This window comes from Maniola hyperantus, chromosome 1 (genome assembly GCF_902806685.2).
Source record: "Maniola hyperantus chromosome 1, iAphHyp1.2, whole genome shotgun sequence".
Lineage (NCBI taxonomy): Eukaryota > Metazoa > Arthropoda > Insecta > Lepidoptera > Nymphalidae > Maniola > Maniola hyperantus.
In genome coordinates this window covers 16905608-16927450 of record NC_048536.1, presented here as the reverse complement: position 1 = coordinate 16927450, position 21843 = coordinate 16905608, and the positions used below count along the sequence as shown (strand labels likewise).

At 38.5% G+C, this 21843-nt stretch overlaps 2 protein-coding genes across 2 annotated transcripts; both read right to left on the bottom strand.

Annotated features, from left to right (window-relative positions):
* Positions 1-641: 641 nt before the first annotated feature.
* On the bottom strand, positions 642-13148 carry LOC117997184 (uncharacterized). Its single transcript, XM_069500429.1, has 12 exons — positions 12913-13148; positions 12175-12402; positions 11418-11541; positions 10880-11055; positions 9845-9955; positions 9065-9195; positions 5391-5673; positions 4320-4562; positions 3357-3480; positions 2247-2422; positions 1745-1852; positions 642-920 (listed from the first exon to the last, which is right to left on the bottom strand). Exons 1-12 carry the CDS (start codon positions 13136-13138, stop codon positions 781-783), a joined length of 2070 nt encoding a protein of 689 aa, XP_069356530.1. The 5' UTR covers positions 13139-13148; the 3' UTR covers positions 642-780.
* Positions 13149-16017: 2869 nt separating this feature from the next.
* Positions 16018-20825, bottom strand: LOC117997177 (cysteine proteinase 1-like). Its single transcript, XM_069500420.1, has 6 exons — positions 20554-20825; positions 19664-19891; positions 19293-19416; positions 18299-18477; positions 17027-17137; positions 16018-16154 (listed from the first exon to the last, which is right to left on the bottom strand). Exons 1-6 carry the CDS (start codon positions 20777-20779, stop codon positions 16018-16020), a joined length of 1005 nt encoding a protein of 334 aa, XP_069356521.1. The 5' UTR covers positions 20780-20825.
* Between the last annotated feature and the right edge of the window lie 1018 nt (positions 20826-21843).

Below are 21843 nucleotides of genomic sequence, written 5' to 3'. Positions count from 1 at the left end.
TGAACTTGATGCAGGTGATAAGCTTAAATATGTTATTTTTTTATAAAAAGCAGCCTATGTCACTATCCAGGTCTTCAGCTATATTTATATAAAAATCAGGTCAATCCGTTGCTCCGTTGCGGTGGGATTGAAGGACAAACAACAAACAAACAAATTTTTACATTTATAATATTATGGATAGTGATATGAAAATTGGTTCACACACCTAGCCACCGTGATCTCAGGGACCGTGGCCATAAAACAAATTTAATGACGGACAGCGCCATCTATGATGTGGTTTAGTTAAAATAGGTAATATTTCCTCATGACACTTTTTAATTTTTTTTGTGATGTAACCACAAAATCACGGTTTTCGAATTCTTCGTTTTACTTGTGCTATAAGACATTGCTACCTATCAAATTTCATGATTCTAGGTCAATAGGAAGTACCCTATAGGTTTTGATATCCTTGACAGGTCTTTACAGACACTATAGACAGACAGACAGACAGACAAAAGGAACCCTTTTTTCTCTGGAGATTCAGAACTCTAAAAATTGAGTGTAGTCTAGTGATTGTGGTTTATAATATAACAAGTTGTACCAAAAATAAATACGCACGTTTTACTATACTATAATATATTTGTCACAAAAAATTTATAATTATGACGAATTATACATATATCAATATCAATATTCCCTAAGTAGCTATATTAATTTTCTAGATTCTTTTATTTAAAGGATCTGATGAATCCTTCTAATAAAATAATAATTAGATATTTTTTATCAAATATTTTAGTATCATTAGACTATAGCTGAGACTGGTGGCTGGCTCGTAATACCAAGACAATTCACTCCTTTCTGCATCCTGAAGTAACCTTGTTCTCCCCAAGACTCGGCCCAAGAGTTTTTGACCAACCAGAATTGTTGTCCACTTGAGCTATCTGAAAATATTGGTTTAACAGCATCAACATCAAATTCCACTGAATTTCAACATGAGGTTAAAGCGGATCGTCAAATTTGGGAAAAGCCTGTAGTAGTGGTTCATTTGGTGGTGCAAATCTTTGTCGTGATTCGTTTATTATTTTACATGATTTCTTAAAATAATTATGAAATAAACAAAATTTGTTTAATATGCTTAGAATCAGATAATTATCGAAACTTAGTATATTTAGACACAGGTAGGTACAATATCGCAGATATTTTGTGTTAATCGTTTATGTATACCAAGAACATAAAAGGACCTAGAATAGAGACTTGAGGAACACCTATGGGTAAATGAGGCTGATCTGGATGACTTCGCATTGTTCACAGACACTGTTTAAATACATACATAAGATAAGATACATTTGAGACTAGGCGTAGTGTTTTTGATTCAGTAGTGGCTCAATATAAGAGAGTTGCATGCTCAAAGCAATCAAATGCCTTGGATAAATCACAGAAAATATCATTGGTAATTTCTAAGCTCTATCGCGCATTGAATATGGTGTTAATTGTTGATGGACCTTTAGAGAAGCCATATTGCTCAGAATGGAGTAGCTTATTTAGATTAACATGCCGAAGCAGTTGGGTGAACATGATTTTCTCAAATATCTGGCTGAAAATTGGCAACTACCAGAGACAATTTATAAATTCCCAAATCGAACCCTGGACTTATTACCACTTAAAAGGGAGGTAATCAGGGAGGTTGAACTCTGTCTCGAAATTGGAAATGAAGAACTGCGGTCACAGGTAAATAAGAGGAAAGAAAAAAATGAAAAACACTAACCTGTTCCATACCCAACAAGAAGAACAGCGTGATCAATTGACCCGGATTGGCAAGGCTCTCCGCTTATCAGTCCTCCTCTGTAGTTTTGTAAAGAAGTCGCATCGACAGCTGAAAATACATTTAAATAATTTAGGTAATCCACCCCACGCGAAGTGAGTGAATTTTAGGTAAACGCATCCCATCTTAGGTCACATCATCACTTTCCATTAGGTGTGATTGTGGTCAAGCTTGTGTATGTATAATCCATCCATAATTAATATTTTAAATGTGAAAGTGTGTCTGTCTGTCTGTCTATCTGTCTGTCTGCTAGCCTTTCACGGCCCATCCGTTCAACCGATTTTGACGAAATTAATTGGTTATAGCTTGCATTCCGGGAAAGGACATAGGCTACTTATTATCCCGAAAAAATCAAAGAGTTCCCACGGGATTTTCAAAAACCTTAATCCACGCGGACGAAGTCGCGGGCATTATCTAGTCATGTATAATTTTTTTTTAAACTTACTGATAGAGAGTGGTCCAATTTTAACCAGTTGTTCAGCAATGGCATCCTCGCCGCCGGTCACAGTAACGCAGTCAGCAACTCTGACTGTGACTGCACTAGCGTCGTATTTACATGTGCCACCCGCTGCTGTATAAGGATAGCTTTCGGATGTCATGGCGCCCTTAGACATAAAATATCTTAAAAACAAAAATAAATAAATACATTATTTATTGATCAAAAATATAATAATACAAGTACATCTGCAATCTGCATATTTAAAAGTACAATACATTCTTATAATAACAAACCAATTTGTTAAGTTTACAGAAACACCTACTGTCCCTAAGCTAGGTATACACCTGTGTTTTAGGCGACAGTACTCTCCTTAAAATTCATAGCTAATTTTATATACAAAAGAAAGGAAATCTACATGTAAGGTAGATATAAAATTTAACATGTTTACACTATTACAAAATAACAATTAGAAAATGTGGCGTCCGATGCAGTATAAGGATAGCTTTCGGATGTCATAGCGCCCTTAGACGTAAAATACCTTAAAAACAAAATAGAGACATCATGTGTTGACGATAACCTTAGAATAGAATAAAATAGATTGGAATAGAATGGAATGGATTGGAATGGCATGGCATGGAATGGAATGGAATGGAATGAAATGGAATGGAATGGAATGGAATGGAATGGAATGGAATGGAATGGAATGGAATGGAATGGAATGGAATGGAATGGAATGGAATGGAATTTGTTTTCTGAGTACACAGGATGGCTAACAACAAATTATAACTAAGTATAAGCTACTTGAGAAGGTAGCGGGAAGTGGGTGGACGAGGAATACAGAAGACCGTGTGTGGTGGCGGTGCTCTTGGGAAGGTCTATGTCCCAGCAGCACGCAAATTCTCCATAGCATACAATTTATAATGTTGTAAAGTCGAAAATGTGTGTGTGTGTGTGTGTGTGCATATTTGAAATAATACATAGGCTAGTTTTTATCCCAGAGTTCCCGTGGGATTAAAAAAGTTATCCATGCAACCGAAGTCGCAGGTTTCGTCTAGTTTCGAATAAATGCTTTCAGTTTAAGTTTTTTCTTTTAGGGTCGGTTGAAAAGGATCTTACTGTAAAGCCGAGTTTGGCCATCCTCCATTGCACCCTTGCTCTGCAGTATCACAATCAACCAGTTGCTGTTCCGCTAGTTCTGTGAGCTGGTTAGTTTTGATAGCGTGTATACTTTCTACGTTGCCTGAAACATAAAGGTCATGTTATAACCGAAGGTTGGGTAAACGAGTGGACTGAAAACCGAAAGGTCGACGATTCAAACCCTGCCCGTTGCACTATTGTCGTACCTACTCCTAGCACAAGCTTGACGCTTAGTTGGAGACGAAAGGGGAATATTAGTCATTTAACATGGCTAATATTCTTTTCAAAAAAAAACTAGCTTATTCCTGCGATTTCGTCCGCGTGGACTACACCCCTATTTTATACCCTCTTAGGGGTTGTATTTTCGAAAATCCTTTCTTAACGGATGTCTACGTCATAATAGCTATCTGCCGAATTTCAGCCCGATCCGTCCAGTAGTTTGAGATGTGCGTTGATAGATCAGTCAGTCAGTCAGTCAGTCAGTCAGTCAGTCACCTTTTCCTTTTAAATCTTTAGAAGAGAAGATGTTCATATTTCAGTTGGTAAATCTGGCGCATCTTCTCGTTGTAAAACTAGTTCTATCTACTTAGTGTATTGTTACAAACAACTCTCGAAGTTTCAAGTTACCAAATTTTATCAAAATCGGTTAAACCGTTGGGCCGTGAAAAGCTAGCAGACAGACAGACAGACAGACACACTTTCGCATCTACTTATAATATAAAATGAATCACCAAATGTGTTGGTCATCGCAAATCTCGAGAACCGCTGAACCGATTTCGATAATTATTTTTTTATAATATTCCTTGAAGTACGAGGATGGTCCTTACGGAGAGAAAAATTTAAGTCAACCTCCCCCTCAATTTTCTAAACTCCACCCGAGCGAAGCCGGGGCGGTTCAGCTAGTTTATAATATTAGTATGGATAAGAAATGACGTCACTTACCAACTGTACTAAAGGCCCAACAAGATCCGCACTGGCCTTGATCTTTGACTCTAGTGACCACGTTCTTATCACGCCAGTCAATATCTGTTGGTACCATATCAAAGTCGATTCTAGTCGCCCAGTCAAAGTAGTCCAGGTCCTCGGTCACAGGTCTGCAGCCTCCATGGTAATGACTAGGGGCTTTGACGCAGGTTTGTTTTGTTAAAAATTCTTGGAGCGTCAAATCGGAAAATCGGGTTATACCTGAAAAACGTAGTAAAACAGAAATATGCTACACCAGAAGAAGCGCTTAATACTTTGCCTGCTGTCATAGAATTTTGCTGGTCCTGGTTCCTGGTATATTATATTACTAGCTGATGCCCGCGACTTCGTGAGCGTGGATATAGGTTTTTAAAAATCCCGTGGGAACTCTTTGATTTTCCGGGATAAAAAGTAACCTATGTTCTTCCCCGGGATCTGAGCTATCTCTGTACCAAATTTCGTCAATATCGGTTGAACGGGTGGGCCGTGAAAGGCTAGCAGACAGACAGACAGACACACTTTCGCATTTATGATAGTATGAAGTAGGATTGTCAACTCAATATCCCATCACTTTAGCAATGCAACAGAATTGTGCGAAATCGGACCAAATAAAAATTGCAGATCTAACTCGTGAATTTTTATACAATCTCAAAATGATTCCAAGATGAGGAGCGCAATTTTCATTTAGAAGTTTAGATGTTATGAATGATATTTTAATCATTTTAGTTAATATCAAAAAGTCGTAGGTAATGAATTAACTCATAAGTAAGTAAAAAAATACCACTCTATCATATTAATTTAGCAATAAGGATGGTAATGATATTTATACATAAACTAGCTTATGCTCGCGACTTCGTCCGCGTGGACTACACAAATTTCAAACCCCTATTTCACCTCCTTAGGGGTTGAATTTTCAAAACCCTTTCTTAGCGGATGCCTACGTCATAATAGCTATCTGCATCCAATAGTTTGAGCTGTGCGTTGATTGATCAGTCAGTCAGTCACCTTTTCCTTTTATAAATTTAGAGAAAATGAAAAAGGTGTGCTTACCAAACTCAGTATGATTATTCTCAGCATTCAAATGGTTAATATTTATTAAGTTCTTCAAAAAGATCTCGTAACGCGTTGCTTTTTCTTCGTCGCTTTCATATACCTTGTTATGGGCATCAATAAAATCTTCAAAAAGCTGTGGTCCCTCTCTCAGATTATAAGGAGAGGCTTTTTTAGCCGAGACAATAGCAGTTAAGTATAGAATTACCAACAAAATCATTTTTGTATTGTTACTTCGATTGTTTTTAGATTTTAATTTTTTATATCCATGCACCAACAGTTTAAATAACATTTTCAGTTTAGCAAGCCGTTATTTATATACGTTATCAGATATTTACGTTATATAAGTTATTGCATTCCAAAATCTTTCACATTTATAGCATTGTTGTGCTATGTAAAATTTTTGTTACGCATATTTTCTTTTATCTATATACTAGCAGATGCCCGCGATTTCGTGCGCGTGGAATTAGGTTTTTTAAATCCCGCGGGACTCTTTATTTTCCGGGATTAAAAGTAGCCTATGTCTTACTCTAGGGTATAATCTATCTCCATTCCAAATTTCGTCTAAATTCGCTCAGCCGTTTTTGCGTGATTGAGTAACAAACATCCAAACATCTAAACATCCAAACATCCACACTTTCACGTTTATAATATTAGTAGGATTAATTATGATTATAGACGATAATTTATATCGGTAGGTACCTACTTTTGAAATATCGTCATCGTCGTCAACTAATAGCCTCTTGTAGGGACTTCCACATGCCGAAAAGCCCCAAATCACGCACAGCGCCGTCGATCTAGTAGCCCTCTGTGACTCTATTGATATCATTTGTCCACTGAGAGACGGCTGTGACTCGATTGATATAATTTGAGGGAGGGGTCTACTAAAGCTGCACTTTAAGGAACAAGTGCATTACCTTCCAGCACCTATTCCCTTACCCTTCCCTATCCTTAGTAGTCTACCCTTATACAGGTTGTGAGCAGAACGCTAGCAAAAACTTAACGTTATTGTCACAGACCACCACCTATAGACGCCTACCTAATAGCTGAACACCCCCGCTCGCCAAGCTAAGGCACTATCTATCTATCTATTGTTTTAATTACGTGACTTTTAAGTCACGTAATCCAATCACAACAAAGCATCTCTCTTGTCCCCCGCCAACATTTTACGATTTTGTTTCATGCAAAACCTTGTATATATGCGTACTCTACGAGTTTAATTCCCTGTGCGTTATTGTTATACCACCTAAACACAATCCAATACCAATAATTACCATTTTCCTCATTTCGTTGGTGTTGTAGTGGTTTAGTATTTTTCAAACCCGCAATGTATAGCGTGCAAAACTCGGGTATTGCCCCGCCTACGACACTGCATTGACTCCGAGTGGCCTACTTACGCAACGTTCATTGACCTCAGCGTCAGTCAGTTTCACGTTTTTTTGTGATATCATATCAGCAATCATCAGTACTATCACCTGTCTTCGTTTTTGCCAGCGTTCTAGTTACACCCTGTATAGACTACATGTAGGTACTTCGAATTGTGTTACACCCTGGCTACTTTAGCAAGGTTTCTAAATAATTTTAAATACTTACATATCAAAAATTCCGTAAAAGGAATCGAACCTGCATCTTCTGGGTGCGCGCCCGATGCCTTGACCACTCGGCCACGGTTTCGCTTACTGCCAGTGACTTTGTAAAACCTGCATCAATCATTATTACCATCTCAATTGTAACGATTGGCTGAATTTGTGCGATTCTTGTTGCAACAATGCATTGTAGCCAATAGTAAGCGAGCGTCAACCAATCAGAGGTGATTGCGATCGTGACGTTGTAGCTGTCATTCTACCGCAATTGAGCTGCCGGATACCGATTTGATCACGTAGAAAAACTCGGAGCATAGCTCTCGCTTGGCCTGGCCCTGAGTGATTAATCTTTCTTATGAGGTCCCTAGTTGGCGATCATGTCTCGGATTCTTATGCGATCAGTAAGCATTATTTTTTCATTAATAAGTATAATTATAATCTATGATTGACTGCTGTTGGACATACGTCTTCCTTAATGAGTGTGACCACACCCGCGTGATTACTTAAAACGTTGCAGTAGCGACAGTAACGCGACAGCAGTCGCAATGCATGTTCATTTGATGTCTCTCTTCTTCTTCTTTTTATTTTGCTTTGTGGCTATTGCTGTCTTTCTCTAGCCGCTGTTACGTGTGACGTTTTTTTTTTTTTTTTTTTAAATATTAGCCATGTTAAATGACTAATATTCCCCTTTCCTCTCCAACTAAGCGTCAGGCTTGTGCTAGGAGTAGGTACGACAATAGTGCAACGGGCGGGGTTTGAACCGTCGACCTTTCGGTTTTCAGTCCACTCCTTTACCGGTTGAGCTATTGAGGCTGTGACAGCAGTGATCGCGAAAGTTATGCCTGTCGCAACCCTGTTGCCGCGGGTCCTCAGCTTTTCTCAACGAGCTAATTACCAACCCCCTCTTTATATTATCGTCGGTTCATCGTGCTGGAGAACGCCCTACACGTCTCTTAGTGCCCATACACACAAAATGGGTGCAGGTGCGTCTAGTTTATACATTTTGAGTTGCATTTTCTGAATACACCAATCTGGATGCGCTTGATAGTGTTGAAACTCAGAGCCTCAATAGCTCAACCGGTATAGGAGTGGACTGAAAACCGAAAGGTCGACGGTTCAAACCCCGCCCGTTGCACTATTGTCGTACCTACTCCTAGCACAAGCTTGACGCTTAATTGGAGAGGAAAGGGGAAAAAATGAAAAAATGAAAATAAAAAATGGCTAATATTCTTTTCAAAAAAAAAAAAAAAAACTAAAGTCTAAACGGACCAAAATGCCCACTTTCTGTGTGTCTTCTGTGGCCACTTACTTGTATATACGTGGCCTCCACTACTTTACTTTTCGGCTAGAAATCGTAGTTTGGACTAGCGACTTCGTCCGCGTGGACTACACAAATTTCGAATCCCTATTTTACCCCCTAGGAGTTGAATTTTCAAAAATCCTTTCTTAGCGGATGTCTACGTCATAATAGCTATCTGCATGCCAAACTTCAGCCCGATCCGTTTAGTAGTTTGAGTTGTGCGTCGATAGATCAGCCAGTCAGTCAATCAGTCAGTCACCTTTTCGTTTTATATATTTAGATTACGTTAGTAGGTAACTCTGTCAAGTGGTGAGTAGTTTAATTCGTCTCGGTAGGAAGCATGCCGTAATTCGTACGCGTGGATTAACGTTTTTGAAAATCCCGAGGGAACTCTTTGATTTTCCGGGACAAAAAGTAGCCAATGCCACTCTCCAGGTCTTTATCTTTACGCATGCAAAAAATCACGTCAATCCATTGCACCGTTGTGACGTGATTGAAGGACAAACCACCAAACTAACGAAGAAACACACTTTTGCATTTATAATAAGGGTACTGATAGACTAGCGCTTGGCTGCAATCAGACCTGGTGGCAAGTGATGATGCAGCCTAAGATGGTGCGCGCTTACCTAGAAGAAGCCTAGTCACTCTCGACTTGAAGGTACCCATATTATAATTGGAGGGGAACACTGATGATGGTATAGGATCGCAGGGACAAATAAAAATACATACATACAAACAACAATATATTTGTTTAATTAGTTTCATGATAACTATAATTCAATACATCAAACAACAGCCGAGATTGGTGGGAAGTTAGAGGTAAATCCGAGGCAATTCACCCCTCTCTGCATTCTGAAGTAACCCTTTTCTCCAATGTTCACCCCCCAAGAGTTTTTCACCACCCAATACGGCATGTTGTTATCTGGAAATATAATATTTTTCTATTAAGAACCGCACATGTAGAAATATTTTCAAAAAACCGACTTCCACTTGGTATAAAGTAAAAAAAATAATGTTTTATTTTTTGACTGTTGAACTTCATGCATGACCTGCCCCCCAATTGTTAAGAATACCGTTTTCATCGTTATCGTAATCGTCAACAAATTCTGACCTTTGATTGGCTGTGAAACAAATGTAAACAGCGAATCAACCAATCAAAGGGCAGAATTTGTTGGCGATTACGATAACGATGAATATGTTTTTCTTTGCAATAAGAATGCACAAACTCAGCCAATCATAACAATTGAGATTTTAATAATGACTGTTGCAGGTTTTAAGAAATCGACCTACGTATTTGAAACTGAACAGTTTAGAAAAGCTCATAGTGACGGGCAACACTGAGGGCAAAAGAGCGAGAGGCCGCTCACCAACTAGGTGAACCGACCGACCGAACCGACCAGATAAAGGAGTCCAGTAGGTGTGGATGTTATCACATTGTGAAAATGGCCACCAACAGAAGCCGATGGAAACAGATAATCCATTCGAGGGCAGTTTGCCAGGACCACGATCTTCAGCAATGAAGGAACGACCGGAGAGAGAGATTTGAAACTGACTATCTGTACGATACTTACCAACGCCATAACCAACCAGGAGGACAGCGTGATTGGGGGATTGGTATAAACGACAATCGTCCCCGTTGATCACTCCTCCTTTATATTGCATCAGAGGAGTCGCATCGATCGCTGAAATGAACGTACGTAAGGTACAAATAAAACTTATTCTTATTTACCGTTCACTATAACTTGACGCCTGAAGTTATGTTGGCAGCATTCCAAATCACACAATAATAAACCCAAATGTCTAAGGAATAAAGCAAACAAAGTTATGGTGCCAACATGACGGCAGGGGTCAAGTTATAGTGAACGGTCAATCTTTTTATTTTTTTTAGGGTAATTTATCCTCAGTTTGACAATCTCTTTCGCACAGTGGTTTCATCATCGTCAACCGATAGACGTCCACTGCTGGACTCAGACCTGTTGTAGGGACTTCCACATGGCTTTCTGCGACTCGCATACTGCCGTCTGTCCATATAGCGGAGGGACTTTTCCAGGGTTTCCTGTGCAGGTTTTCCGCTCTAGCACCTTGGGGTCCCAACATCTATCAACATTATCGAACTATATTAGGTATGTCCATTGCCATTTGGATATCATTTGATACCTTCGCAGCCCGTTAAGCTATGTAGGTTACTCTGGTTCTTAAGACTACGGATCTCCTTATTTCTGATTTGGTCACGTCAAGAAACTCAATGACTGTGAGCTTTCTTATAATATAAGAAAACTCAGGCTGGTAGGTCCTATACCATGCAATTATGACGTATAATCTTTTTATTGAGTAGATGATAAGGTGTGATGATCGTTGCCATTACACAAATAAAAAATAAAAAATCTACTCAGAATACCTTCTTGAGTATCAGAGTAAGCGTTCGTGAGTATTATTAGTATGGAGAGTATTGCTTGCTTGGCTGCTTAATTTTCCTACACCTTTAGCAGTGGGATGGTGGGTGGGTTCTACACGTTAGTATACCGGCCACTATACCATATCGATTAGTTTAGCGGATTAGGTTGTTTTTTCTCCAGTATCTTCAGATATTTCTAAAACTAAATTACCTATAGAGAGTGGACCAATTGCAACCAATTGTTCAGCTATGAACTCCTCGGTTCCTTTTGTCACTATGCAGTCTTTTACTTTGACTGCTACTTTTGCACTGTCGTATCTGCATTGCTTCCGTTTAGCCTCATACGAATAGCTTGCAGATGACATAGAGCCGTTACTGATTAAGTACCTGAAAATAAAATAACTATAGTCTACTCTTGACAGAATTACACCAGCCAATTGCAACGGAGACAAACTGTTTTGGCCCGATACGAGACTCAAATTTCGGACCTCATTATCTGCAATTCAAAAAGCGAGCCATTATAGATCTATGTAGACTTACACAAATAGGCACATTTATTTCTAATCTACGGCTATACTCACGTATCCAGTCGATGTTAGCCCAACTAGTTTCGAACCCATCCGGGGTCCTTTACCAAGGGGGTCAGTCCGCGCACGCGTCGCGTTTAAGACTGCTTAGCTAGTCGGGCTAACGTCGACTGGATACGTGAGTATAGCCGTAGAAATATACTATATATAATATAATTTTACTCTAAGGCGGTGTCCATACGTCCTCCTTGACATCCATAGTCTTTTTTATCACAATCCACCAATTGCTGTTGTGACAGTTCTACCAGCTTTCCAGTTTTTATTGCGCTTATACTTTCTACGTTACCTGAAAGTAAGTTCTACATATTTTTTTAAACAATAAAAAAAAATATTAAGTACTTTACTATTAATTTTTCGAAGAAGTTGTTTAAAATCAAATCAAATCAAATAATTTATTCAAAATAGGTAATGAATTACATTTTTGATTGTCAGTTGTTGGATTTGTAAGATATAGTGGTGATTTATCTTGTTGCAAACCAACCAGTGTTGATACTTTTGAATTCATCCGCCACGACTTAATAGTTAATCCTATTGTTATTGCTAATGACGGTCTCAAGTGGAAACACGCCAGTTAATATTGAATGCACTATAACCTGTTTGGATATCGTAGGCTACGGGATTGCGTGTCGCCTCTTGTTTTAAATTAATTAAATTCGTCTATAAATTTTTTAAAAAGAATATTAGCCATGCTAATCGTGAATAATATTCCCGTTTCCCCTCCAACTAAGCGTAAAGCTTGTGCTAGGAGTAGGTACGACAATAGTGCAACGGGTGGGGTTTGAACCGGTGACCTTTCGGATTTCAGTCCACGTCTTAACCGTTAAGCTATTGAGGCTCTATATGGCTGACTATCTATCTTAAGACGAAGAATTTTTCAAAGAAATTGTTTCTATTTCCAATAAGAAATCACATCACTTACCAATGGTACTGATAGCCCAACAAGACCCGCAACGACCTTGGTTCTTGACTCTAGTAACCACATTCTTATCACGCCAGTCAAATTGTGTTGGTATTCCTAGATCTTTATATTTGTTTACAGTCCGTGGAACGGCAGCCTTACAGTTTTGTAAATACTCAGAGGGTAGTTTTAAACATGTGACTATCGTTAGAAATTCTTGGAGTGTCAAATCACTGAATTTGTTAACACCTGAAATGTAATGAAATGGAAATAAAGAATACCCACTGTAGTTCTATACATCCCGCAAATTGCTAAAGCGCGTGGCCGCCATTCTAGTGACGTCAGCACTAGACTGAAGTTTTGAGCTGGTGGTATGTTTTTACTTAAATATTCGTCAAATGACGTCATTTGACGTATCCAATCCATCAGCCTGATTGCGTCCACTGCTGGACATAGGCCTTTCCAAGAGCGCGCCACCAAACACGGTCCTCCGCCTTCCTTATCCATCCGCTCCCCACCACCTTCTTCAGGTCATCAGTCCAGCGGGCTGGGGGTCGTCCCACACTGCCCTTACCGGTACGCGGTCTCCACTCCAGAACACGTCTGTCCTATCGGCCGTCGGTTCTGCGACAGACATAACCTGCCCATTGCCACTTCAGCCCGCTAATCCTTTGAGCTATGTCGGTCGCTTTTGTTCTACGAATTTCCTCGTTCCGGATTTTACCCCTTATTTTATTTTATTTGACGTATATTACTTACCAAACTCAGTATGATTATTTTTAGCATTCAACTGGTTAATATGTTCTACATTCTTCAAAAATATCTCATAACGCATGGCTTTTTCTTCTTCACTATCATAAATTTTGTTATGGGCATCTATAAAATCTTCAAAATGCTTTGGTCCCTCTTTCAGATTATAAGGAGGAGCTTTTTTAGCTAAAACGATGGCAGTTACACATAATAGGACTAACAAAATGATTTTCATGGTTAACCGCTCTAGGTTCAGGTTTAATTTAAGATATTATTGGTATTTTTTTTTACTAGCTCACACTATTATGCTACGAACAATATTAAAATGTACTTTTTTCATTTGTTGCAATTCTTTATATAATAAATTATTATTTATTATATAGTTACATTATCAGCTGTTAATTTGCATTCTAAAATCTTTAACATTGATTAGGTACATTGTTGTGTAAATAACAAAAAAAAAATACATAGCATATTTTTACCTACTATCTAGGTATGTGTGATATTTTGGTTTATGACATAAAAGCATGTGTTTTTTATGTGTAATTCTCGTTCGTTGGCTACCAAAGGATTTATTAACACTTTCCTAGACAGTTATGTGGTTTCGACATCGGACATGGACAATAATTTATTATCTTACTTAATTACTTAGTATCTTACCGTTCACGTACAAGCTCAGAGTCACTCAGCGGGTGATGGAGAGAGCTATGCTTGGAGTTTCTCTACGTCATCAAATCAGAAATGAGGAGATCCGTAGGAGAACTAGAGTAACCGACACAACTTTCTCGTTTCAAACGGTTTTGATTCTTTCCCTATGTTATCTTCTTTTTAATAATATAAGAAACTAGCTTATGCTCGCGACTTCGTTCGCGTGGACTACACAAATTTCAAACCCCTATTTCACCCCCTTAGGGGTTGAATTTTCAAAAATCCTTTCTTAGCGGATGCCTACGTCATAATAGCTATCTGCATGCCAAATTTCAGCCCGATCCGTCCAGTAGTTTGAGCTGTGCGTTGATAGATCAGTCAGTCAGTCAGTCAGTCAGTCAGTCACCTTTTCCTTTTATTTATTAAGATAGAAATACCACTCAGTTGTTTTTTAGTTCAGTTAGTTAGTTCAGTGGAAATTCGTCTTTCGATATGTTTCGTGCTTGGGTGAAATCACCTTCCACAGTGCCATGTGAAAATAAAAACCGGCCAAGTGCGAGTCAGGCTCGCGCAACGAGGGTTCCGTACTAAAGTCGTATTTTTTCGACATTTTGCACTATAATTCAAAAACTATGATGCATAAAAATAAATAAAAATCTGTTTTAGAATGCACAGGACCTTTCATATGATACCCCACTTGATAATAGTTATCTTACTTCGAAAATTGAAAATACTAATTATACTAGTTTGATGACCACAATTTAATTTTATTTGTGTGATGTAACCACAAATTCACGGTCTGCTATAAGACCTACTACATGCCAAATTTCATGATTCTAGGTCAACGGGAAGTACCCTGTAGGTTTCTTGACAGACCGACAGACAGACAGGCAGACAACAAAGTGATCCTATAAGGGTTCCGTTTTTCCTTTTGAGGTACGGAACCCTAAAAACGGAAACTGAGTGGATAGGTAAGTCCTCTCCTGGCAGCTAACTCCGGTGCAGATTCTTCTTCTTCGTCGTAGCATCTTGGTAGAGCGGTTGTGGTCATCAGGAAGCAACGTCTTTGAGGGCAGATGTTATATGCCTCACGAGCATTCACCACTTCTCCCTGCTGGCTGACAGCCTGGTACACTTGTGCAAATAAAAAAAAAAAACGAAAACGAAAATTTGTATGAAACCGCACGAAGCTACTATGGCATTAGTAGGGTGTGACGTCAAAATGCCATATCGCTATCTCTGTCTAATCAGAAATATTTAAATGCTTATAACTTTTTTGTTATTTAATCGATTTAATTAGTATTTTTCAGTTTACGTCATTATTTTTGTCCTAGTTTATAATAAAGTAATAAAAAAATTCGAGTCAAATACCCAATTGGGTCAGTCCATCACAGGGGCAACCTTCCTCCCCCTCTGGTGCCCGACCAGACGCTCGATGGAGTCACTCTCACGCCGGGAGACGTGTCCGAAGAATTTGAATATATGAGACTCTGTACTAATTATTATTCTTTATTTAAAGGTATAAACCCAATACAATATTATATAAACTTAAAACTAAAATACAATAAAAATAAATAACTGAATGACAATAGGTAGTAGGTATATCACATGACCGTAAGTAGTTTATTTGCTCTGTTCATTATGGGGTTGTGTATAGACGGCGAAACTAATGCCGAAAGTCGTTGTTTAATGTCGACTTCTTGGAGTATAGGGACGTTAGTACGAAGTTCGGCCCATGAGACTCCAGTGCAAATTACCTACCTACTTACAGTGCACAAGTGTGCGCAAACCAGGTGAACTCTCTATTCCCTCACTCTCATAGTTCAATGGTATAGGGACGAAGGGACAAGCAGAAATAAGTACATCTCACACCCGGCTTTACTCACGTGTTTAGTCGACGTTAGCCCGACTAGTTTCGAACCCATCCGGGGTCTTTTTTTAAAGGGAGTCAGTTCGCGCACGCGTCGCGGTTGTTTTTTTTTTTAAATTCAGATACAAGTTAGCCCTTGACTGCAATCTCACCTGGTGGTAAGTGATGATGCAGTCTAAGATGATAGCGGGCTAACCTGGAAGGGGGCTATAATCTGGAGGCTGGAAGGGGTATGGCAGTTTTTATTAAACCCATACCCCTTTGGTTTCTACACGGCATCGTACCGGAACGCTAAATCGCTTGGCGGCACGGCTTTGCCGGTAGGGTGGTAACTAGCCACGGCCGAAGCCACCCACCAGACCAGACCAGAAATTTAGAAATTATAAAATTCCAAACCCCTGCCAGGAATCGAACCCGGGACCTCCCACTATTAAGACCACAGCGCTCACCACTGCGCCAGGGAGGTTGTCGACTAAACACGTGAGTATAGCCGGGTTTTAGATATATTTAATGGATCACTCAGGATAATTTAAACACTAAGAAATAGGTACATTCGTTTAATGAATTTCTATAAAAAATAAAATGAAATATGTACATCAAACGACGGCTGAGATTAGTGAATAGAAAAAGTTAAATCCGAGACAATCCATCCCTCTCTGCATCCTGAAGTAACCTTTTTCTCCAAAATCCTCCCCCCAAGAGTTTTTCATTACCCAATACGGCATATTGTTTTCTGAAAATATAATATTTTCATATTAATATAACAGTAGGTACTTAAATAAACTTTAAAAAAAAGACTCTTCCAAAGTCCCTATAAAGTAAAAAAACCGGCCAAGTGCGAGTCAGGCTCGCGCACCGAGGGTTCCGTAGTGCAGTCGTATTTTTTCGACATTTTGTACGATAAATCGAAAACTATGATTCATAAAAATAAATAAAAATCTGTTTTAGAATCCACAGGTGAAGCCCTTTCATATGATACCCCACTTGATATAGTTATCTTACTTTGATAATTGAAAATACTAATTATTAGTTCATGACCACAATTAAATTTTTTTTGTGTGATGTGACCACAAATTCACGGTTTTCAGATTTTTCCCCTAAAGCCAGCTGTAAGACCCACCTACCTGCCAAATTTCATGATTCTAGATCAACGGGAAGTACAGAACAGTCAGTCGCCTTTTCCTTTTATATATTTAGATATAAAAATTAAAATTAAAATTTATTGATTTTTCAAATTTACATATGAACATTTTTAAACACTAGGGAAACGGTAATAGCTGTGTTAGTTAAAAAAAAACTGTGTTACAGCTATTAGCGCCCACCTCCGGATTTAGATATTTATTACAGTAATATAGAAATAAAGTAGATTAGTAATACTTAAATAATCAGAATTCACAAGTAATTTAAAGCACTTAATAAGCTAGTGTGCGTGTGTGTGTGTGTGTATGTGTGCGTGTGTGTGTATGTTTGCGCGCGCGTGTGTGTGTGTGTATATGTGTGTGTGTGTATGTGTATGTGTGTGTTTGTGTGTGTTTTCACATGCTATCATGATAGTGCCTGTAATGAAATAAAAAATATAGAATATATAGATGACGAAACACATACCGACGCCATAACCAACTAGGAGGACTTGGTGCGAGACGCGTCGGTTTTTACGGCAAGTGTCGCCGCTGATCACTCCTCCATTATAATTCATTAGAGGTACCGCATCCACTTCTGAAAATAAATAAAATTTATTTTGTAGGGTGACTTACCGTCAGTTTTACGATCTCTTTCGCACAGTGGTGAGCATGTAATGTCCCACCTAGTGGAGTCTGCCATCGCTGCGTTTCCCTGTGAGGGTTCGCCGCTCTAGCACCTTGGGATTCCAACGTCTATCAACATTTTTCGAACTATGTTATTATGTCCTGCCCATCTCATTGTTTTTAAAATCAAGATGCGGATGTCCAACATCTGTCTGCGGCGGATGCATGACTACTTCGGTCACATTGCTTGGAAAAACGCGAGTAGCATAGAGAAACTGCTGATCAGTGGCAACATCGGAGGAAAGAGACCCCTCGGACGAAGCCCGAGACGTTAGGCCGACCTAATCCGAGAAGCGGTCGACACACCCTTCTGCCTCCCGTACGGCCTCCAATAGGGAAAAATGGCGCAACATCGTGCAGAAGGTGACATTTCGAGGGAGCCACGATCCTCAAAATTCAATTCAATTCAAAGAAGAAGAGAAGAATCTCATACTCTAGGCGTGTTGGAGCGTATTGATTGCTTGGTTGTTTCTTTTCCTACATGTGTAGCGCGGGTATATGGTGGTGCATAGCACATTCTACACGTTAGTAGGTACATCACTATACCACAATATAGATTCATCATCATCATCATCATCAACCGACCGTCATCCATCCGTCCACCTAGTGGACGTCTTCCAACACTGCGTCTTCCTGTGCGAGGTCGCCATTCCAGCACCTTGGGACCCCAACATCTATCGGTTTTACGAAATATGTGCTCGGCCCATTGCAACTTCAGCTTCGCAACCCGTTGAGCTATTTTGGTTACTCTAGTTCTCCTACGGATTTCCTCATTTCTGATTTGATCACGTAGAGAAACTCCAAACATAGCTCTCTCCATCGCCTGCTGAGTAACTTTGAGCTTTCTTATGAAGCCCATAGCTAGCAACCATGCCTCGGATCCATATATCATCACTTGCAATACGCAAACGAAGACTTTGGTCTTCAAGCACTGAGGAATTTTGGACAAGAAAACATCTCGATGGTTCCTGAATGCTGCCCAACCGAGATTATAGATTAGTTTAGCGGAATATAGCAAAATAAACTTGGTTTTCTACGGCATCTTCTTTCTTTCTTTCTAAAACTAAATTACCTATAGATAGTGGACCAATTTCAACTAATTTTTCAGCTATGAAATCCTCGCCTTCGCCCATTAACCTTATGCAGTCTTTCACTTTAACTGCTACTTTTGCACTGTCGTATCTGCATTGCTTCTGTGTGGCATCATACGAATAGCTTGCAGATGACATAGAACCGTTACTGACTAAGTACCTGAAAATAAAATAGCAATAGTGTACTCCTAACAGAATCTCATGATCCGCAATTGAAAAGCTAGCCAGATCTAGACCTATAATATAAAATATTCTATATACTAGGTATGTACTATATATGTTCATAATCCATACTTCCATACTAATATTTTAAATGCGAAAGTGTCTGTCTGTCTGTCTGCTAGCTTTTCAGGGCTCAACCGTTCAACCGATTTTGACGAAATTTTGTACAGAGATAGCTTACATCCCGGGGAAGGACATAGGCTTTTTATCCCGGAAAATTGAAGAGTTCCCACAGGATTTTTAAAAAGCTAAATCCACGCAGACGAAGCCGCGGGCATCATCTAGTATTCAATAAAATAGTCTATTTATATATTACTAGCTTACGCCCGCGACTTCGTCTGCGTGGACTACAAATATTTGAAACCCCTATTTTACCGCCTTAGGGGTTGAATTTTCAAAAATCCTTCCTTAGCGGATGTCTACGTCATAATTGATATCTGCATGCCGAATTTCAGCTCGGTCCGTCCAGTAGTTTGAGCTGTGTGTGATCAGTCAGTCAGTCAGTCATCTTTTCTTTTTATATACCTATTTAGAAGATATTTTATAATATATAAATGGACCAAAAAAACCAGATAAGATCTTCAGATTTTAGCATGTGCATTGTAACCTGTGCATTCTAAAAAAGATTTTTATTTATTTTTATGCATCATAGTTTCGAAAATCAAAAAACGAAAAAACACGACTGTAGTACGGAACTCTAGTACTAGCCTGACTCGCACTTGACCGGTTTTTTTAAAGACAACATGATTTTACATTATGGCCATCTCCGAGCTTCCCCCAGTACATCCGGAGTTTATTTCAACACAATCCACCAATTGCTGTGCCGACAGTTCTACCAGCTGTCCAGTTTTGATAGCGTTTATACTTTCCACGTTTCCTGAAAGTAAATTATTAAAATCTTTTATAATAGTCCCGCAAATTACTAATTCGCGTGGCTGCCATTTTAGTGACGTCGGCACTAGACGGAAGTTTCGAGGTTATTGAGACATGGTTCCAGCGCAATAGTAATTTGCGGGACTTCATATGATTCATTCATTATTGTGTAATGACATTAGAAGTTGATAGTAAAAGTTTCAAAGGAAAAGTACATTTTATTTTTTCCAATAAGAAATCACATCACTTACCAATGGTACTGAAAGCCCAACAGGATCCGCAACGACCTTGGTTCTTGACTCCACTAACCACATTCTTATCACGCCAGTCAAATTGTGTTGGTAGTCCTAGATCTTTAGATTTGTTTATAGTCTGTGGAGTGATAAGTCTACACCTTTTAGGAAATTCAGAGGGTGCTTTGAAACATGTGACTGATGCTAGAAACTCTTGGAGCGTCAAATCAGTGAATTTATTAACACCTGAAATGTATGAAATCGAAATTAAGTTGATATAACTACTGTAGTTCTCCATTGGACTAACTGCCAGCGCGTGCAAGGCCTTCATTATTTTATAAAATCTGACAGATAAACATCTGCCTATTGTCTCCTAGACTAGGAGCAACGGAGATAACAGGTAATAAAGGTGATCTTACGTCAAAGTATAGTCTATTTTTTTTTAACTCATGATTTGCCAGACGCTTACTATCATGGCAACCCCCAGCCAGACAAGTTTAAAAGTTACCATTTCACCTTTCACGGCTAACGGGGACAACGGGACTACATTTTTTTATGAGTAACTTGGACTAAAATTGAGTGATATAAGTCCCGCAAATTGCTAATGCGCGTGGCCGCTATTTTAGTGACGTCAGTAGGTACTAGACTGAAGTTTCGAGCTGATGGTAGGTATATTTTAAATTTTTTTAAATGACGTCATTTCGATGTTAATGAAACATAGTTCCAGCGCAATAGCAATTTGCGGGACTTATAGGCATTTGTTATTACAACCCAATTTAAAAAAATTCTATAACATCAATCCAATTTGTGGACATCAGACCTATAAAAATCCTCTTGAGTAATGTACAATTATTATTACAAAGAAATTCATTAAAAAAAATTTAGAGCAATGAAAAAGTTATATTTACCAAACTCAGTATAATTATTTTCAGCATTCAACTGGTTGATATGTTCTAAATTCTTCAAAAATATCTCATAACGCTTGGCTTTTTCGTCGTCACTATGATATATTTTGTTGTGGGCATCTATAAAATCTTCGAAATGCTTTGGTCCCTCTCTCAGGTTATAAGGAGAAGATTTTTTAGCCAAAACATTAGCAGTTACCCATAATAATACTAACAAAATCGTTTTCATGGTCAACAGTCCTTGATTCAGATTGAATTTTAGTTTTTTCGATTATTTTTTGGGTATTTTTTGTAATATACTAGTCTATACTTCTGCGAATAATATTAATTACTTATGTATTTTCATTTGTTGCAATAATTTATATTATTTTTTATATACGTTATCGGCATACATTTTTTTAGCTGTTATTTGCATTCTAAAATCTTTAAGATAGTTGTGTTTTTTAAAAAGAAAAATAAATCGCATATTTTTGCCTTCTATCTAGGTATGTGTGATAAAAAATTTCGCCATCTAAATCCTATTTGTACGTCAATCCATAAATTTATAGAAATTACTAGCTACTGACGGTTCTATGTTGTAATGTGACTCATGTACCGCCGTAGAGGGGGATTCCAACATCAATAGCCTATCCAAGCTTCAAGCAAGGGGCAACAAATGCACAAAGATCCAATTATGCGCATTAAGTAGGTATCATATGAAAGAACACACAAACATAATTTTTTATACATTATAATTAGGGTTCCGTACCTCAAAAGGAAAAACGGAACCCTTATAGGATCACTTTGTTGTCTGTCTGTCTGTCAAGAAACCTACAGGGTACTTCCCGTTGACCTAGAATCATGAAATTTGGCAGGTAGGTAGATCTTATAGCTGACATTTGGGGAAAAATCTGAAAACCGTGAATTTAGGGTTAGATCACACAAAAAAAATTAAATTGTGGTCATGAACTAATAATTAGTATTTTCAACTTTCCAAGTGAGTGACTATATCAAGTGGGGTATCATATGAAAGGTCTTCACCTGTACATTCTAAAACAGATTTTTGTTTATTTTTATGCATCATAGTTTTTGAATTATCGTGCAAAATGTCGAAAAAATACGACTGTAGTACAGAACCCTCATTGCGCGAGCCTGACTCGCACTTGGCCGGTTTTTTTTATAGGTATGTCAAGATATTTAGTAAGAACCATGGTATAAAAATATACCCCCTCCATATATCCCCATATACCTACATCCTTTAGTATTATTTATAGGCATTGTGAAACTAACAAAACTATAAGTCCCGCAAATTGC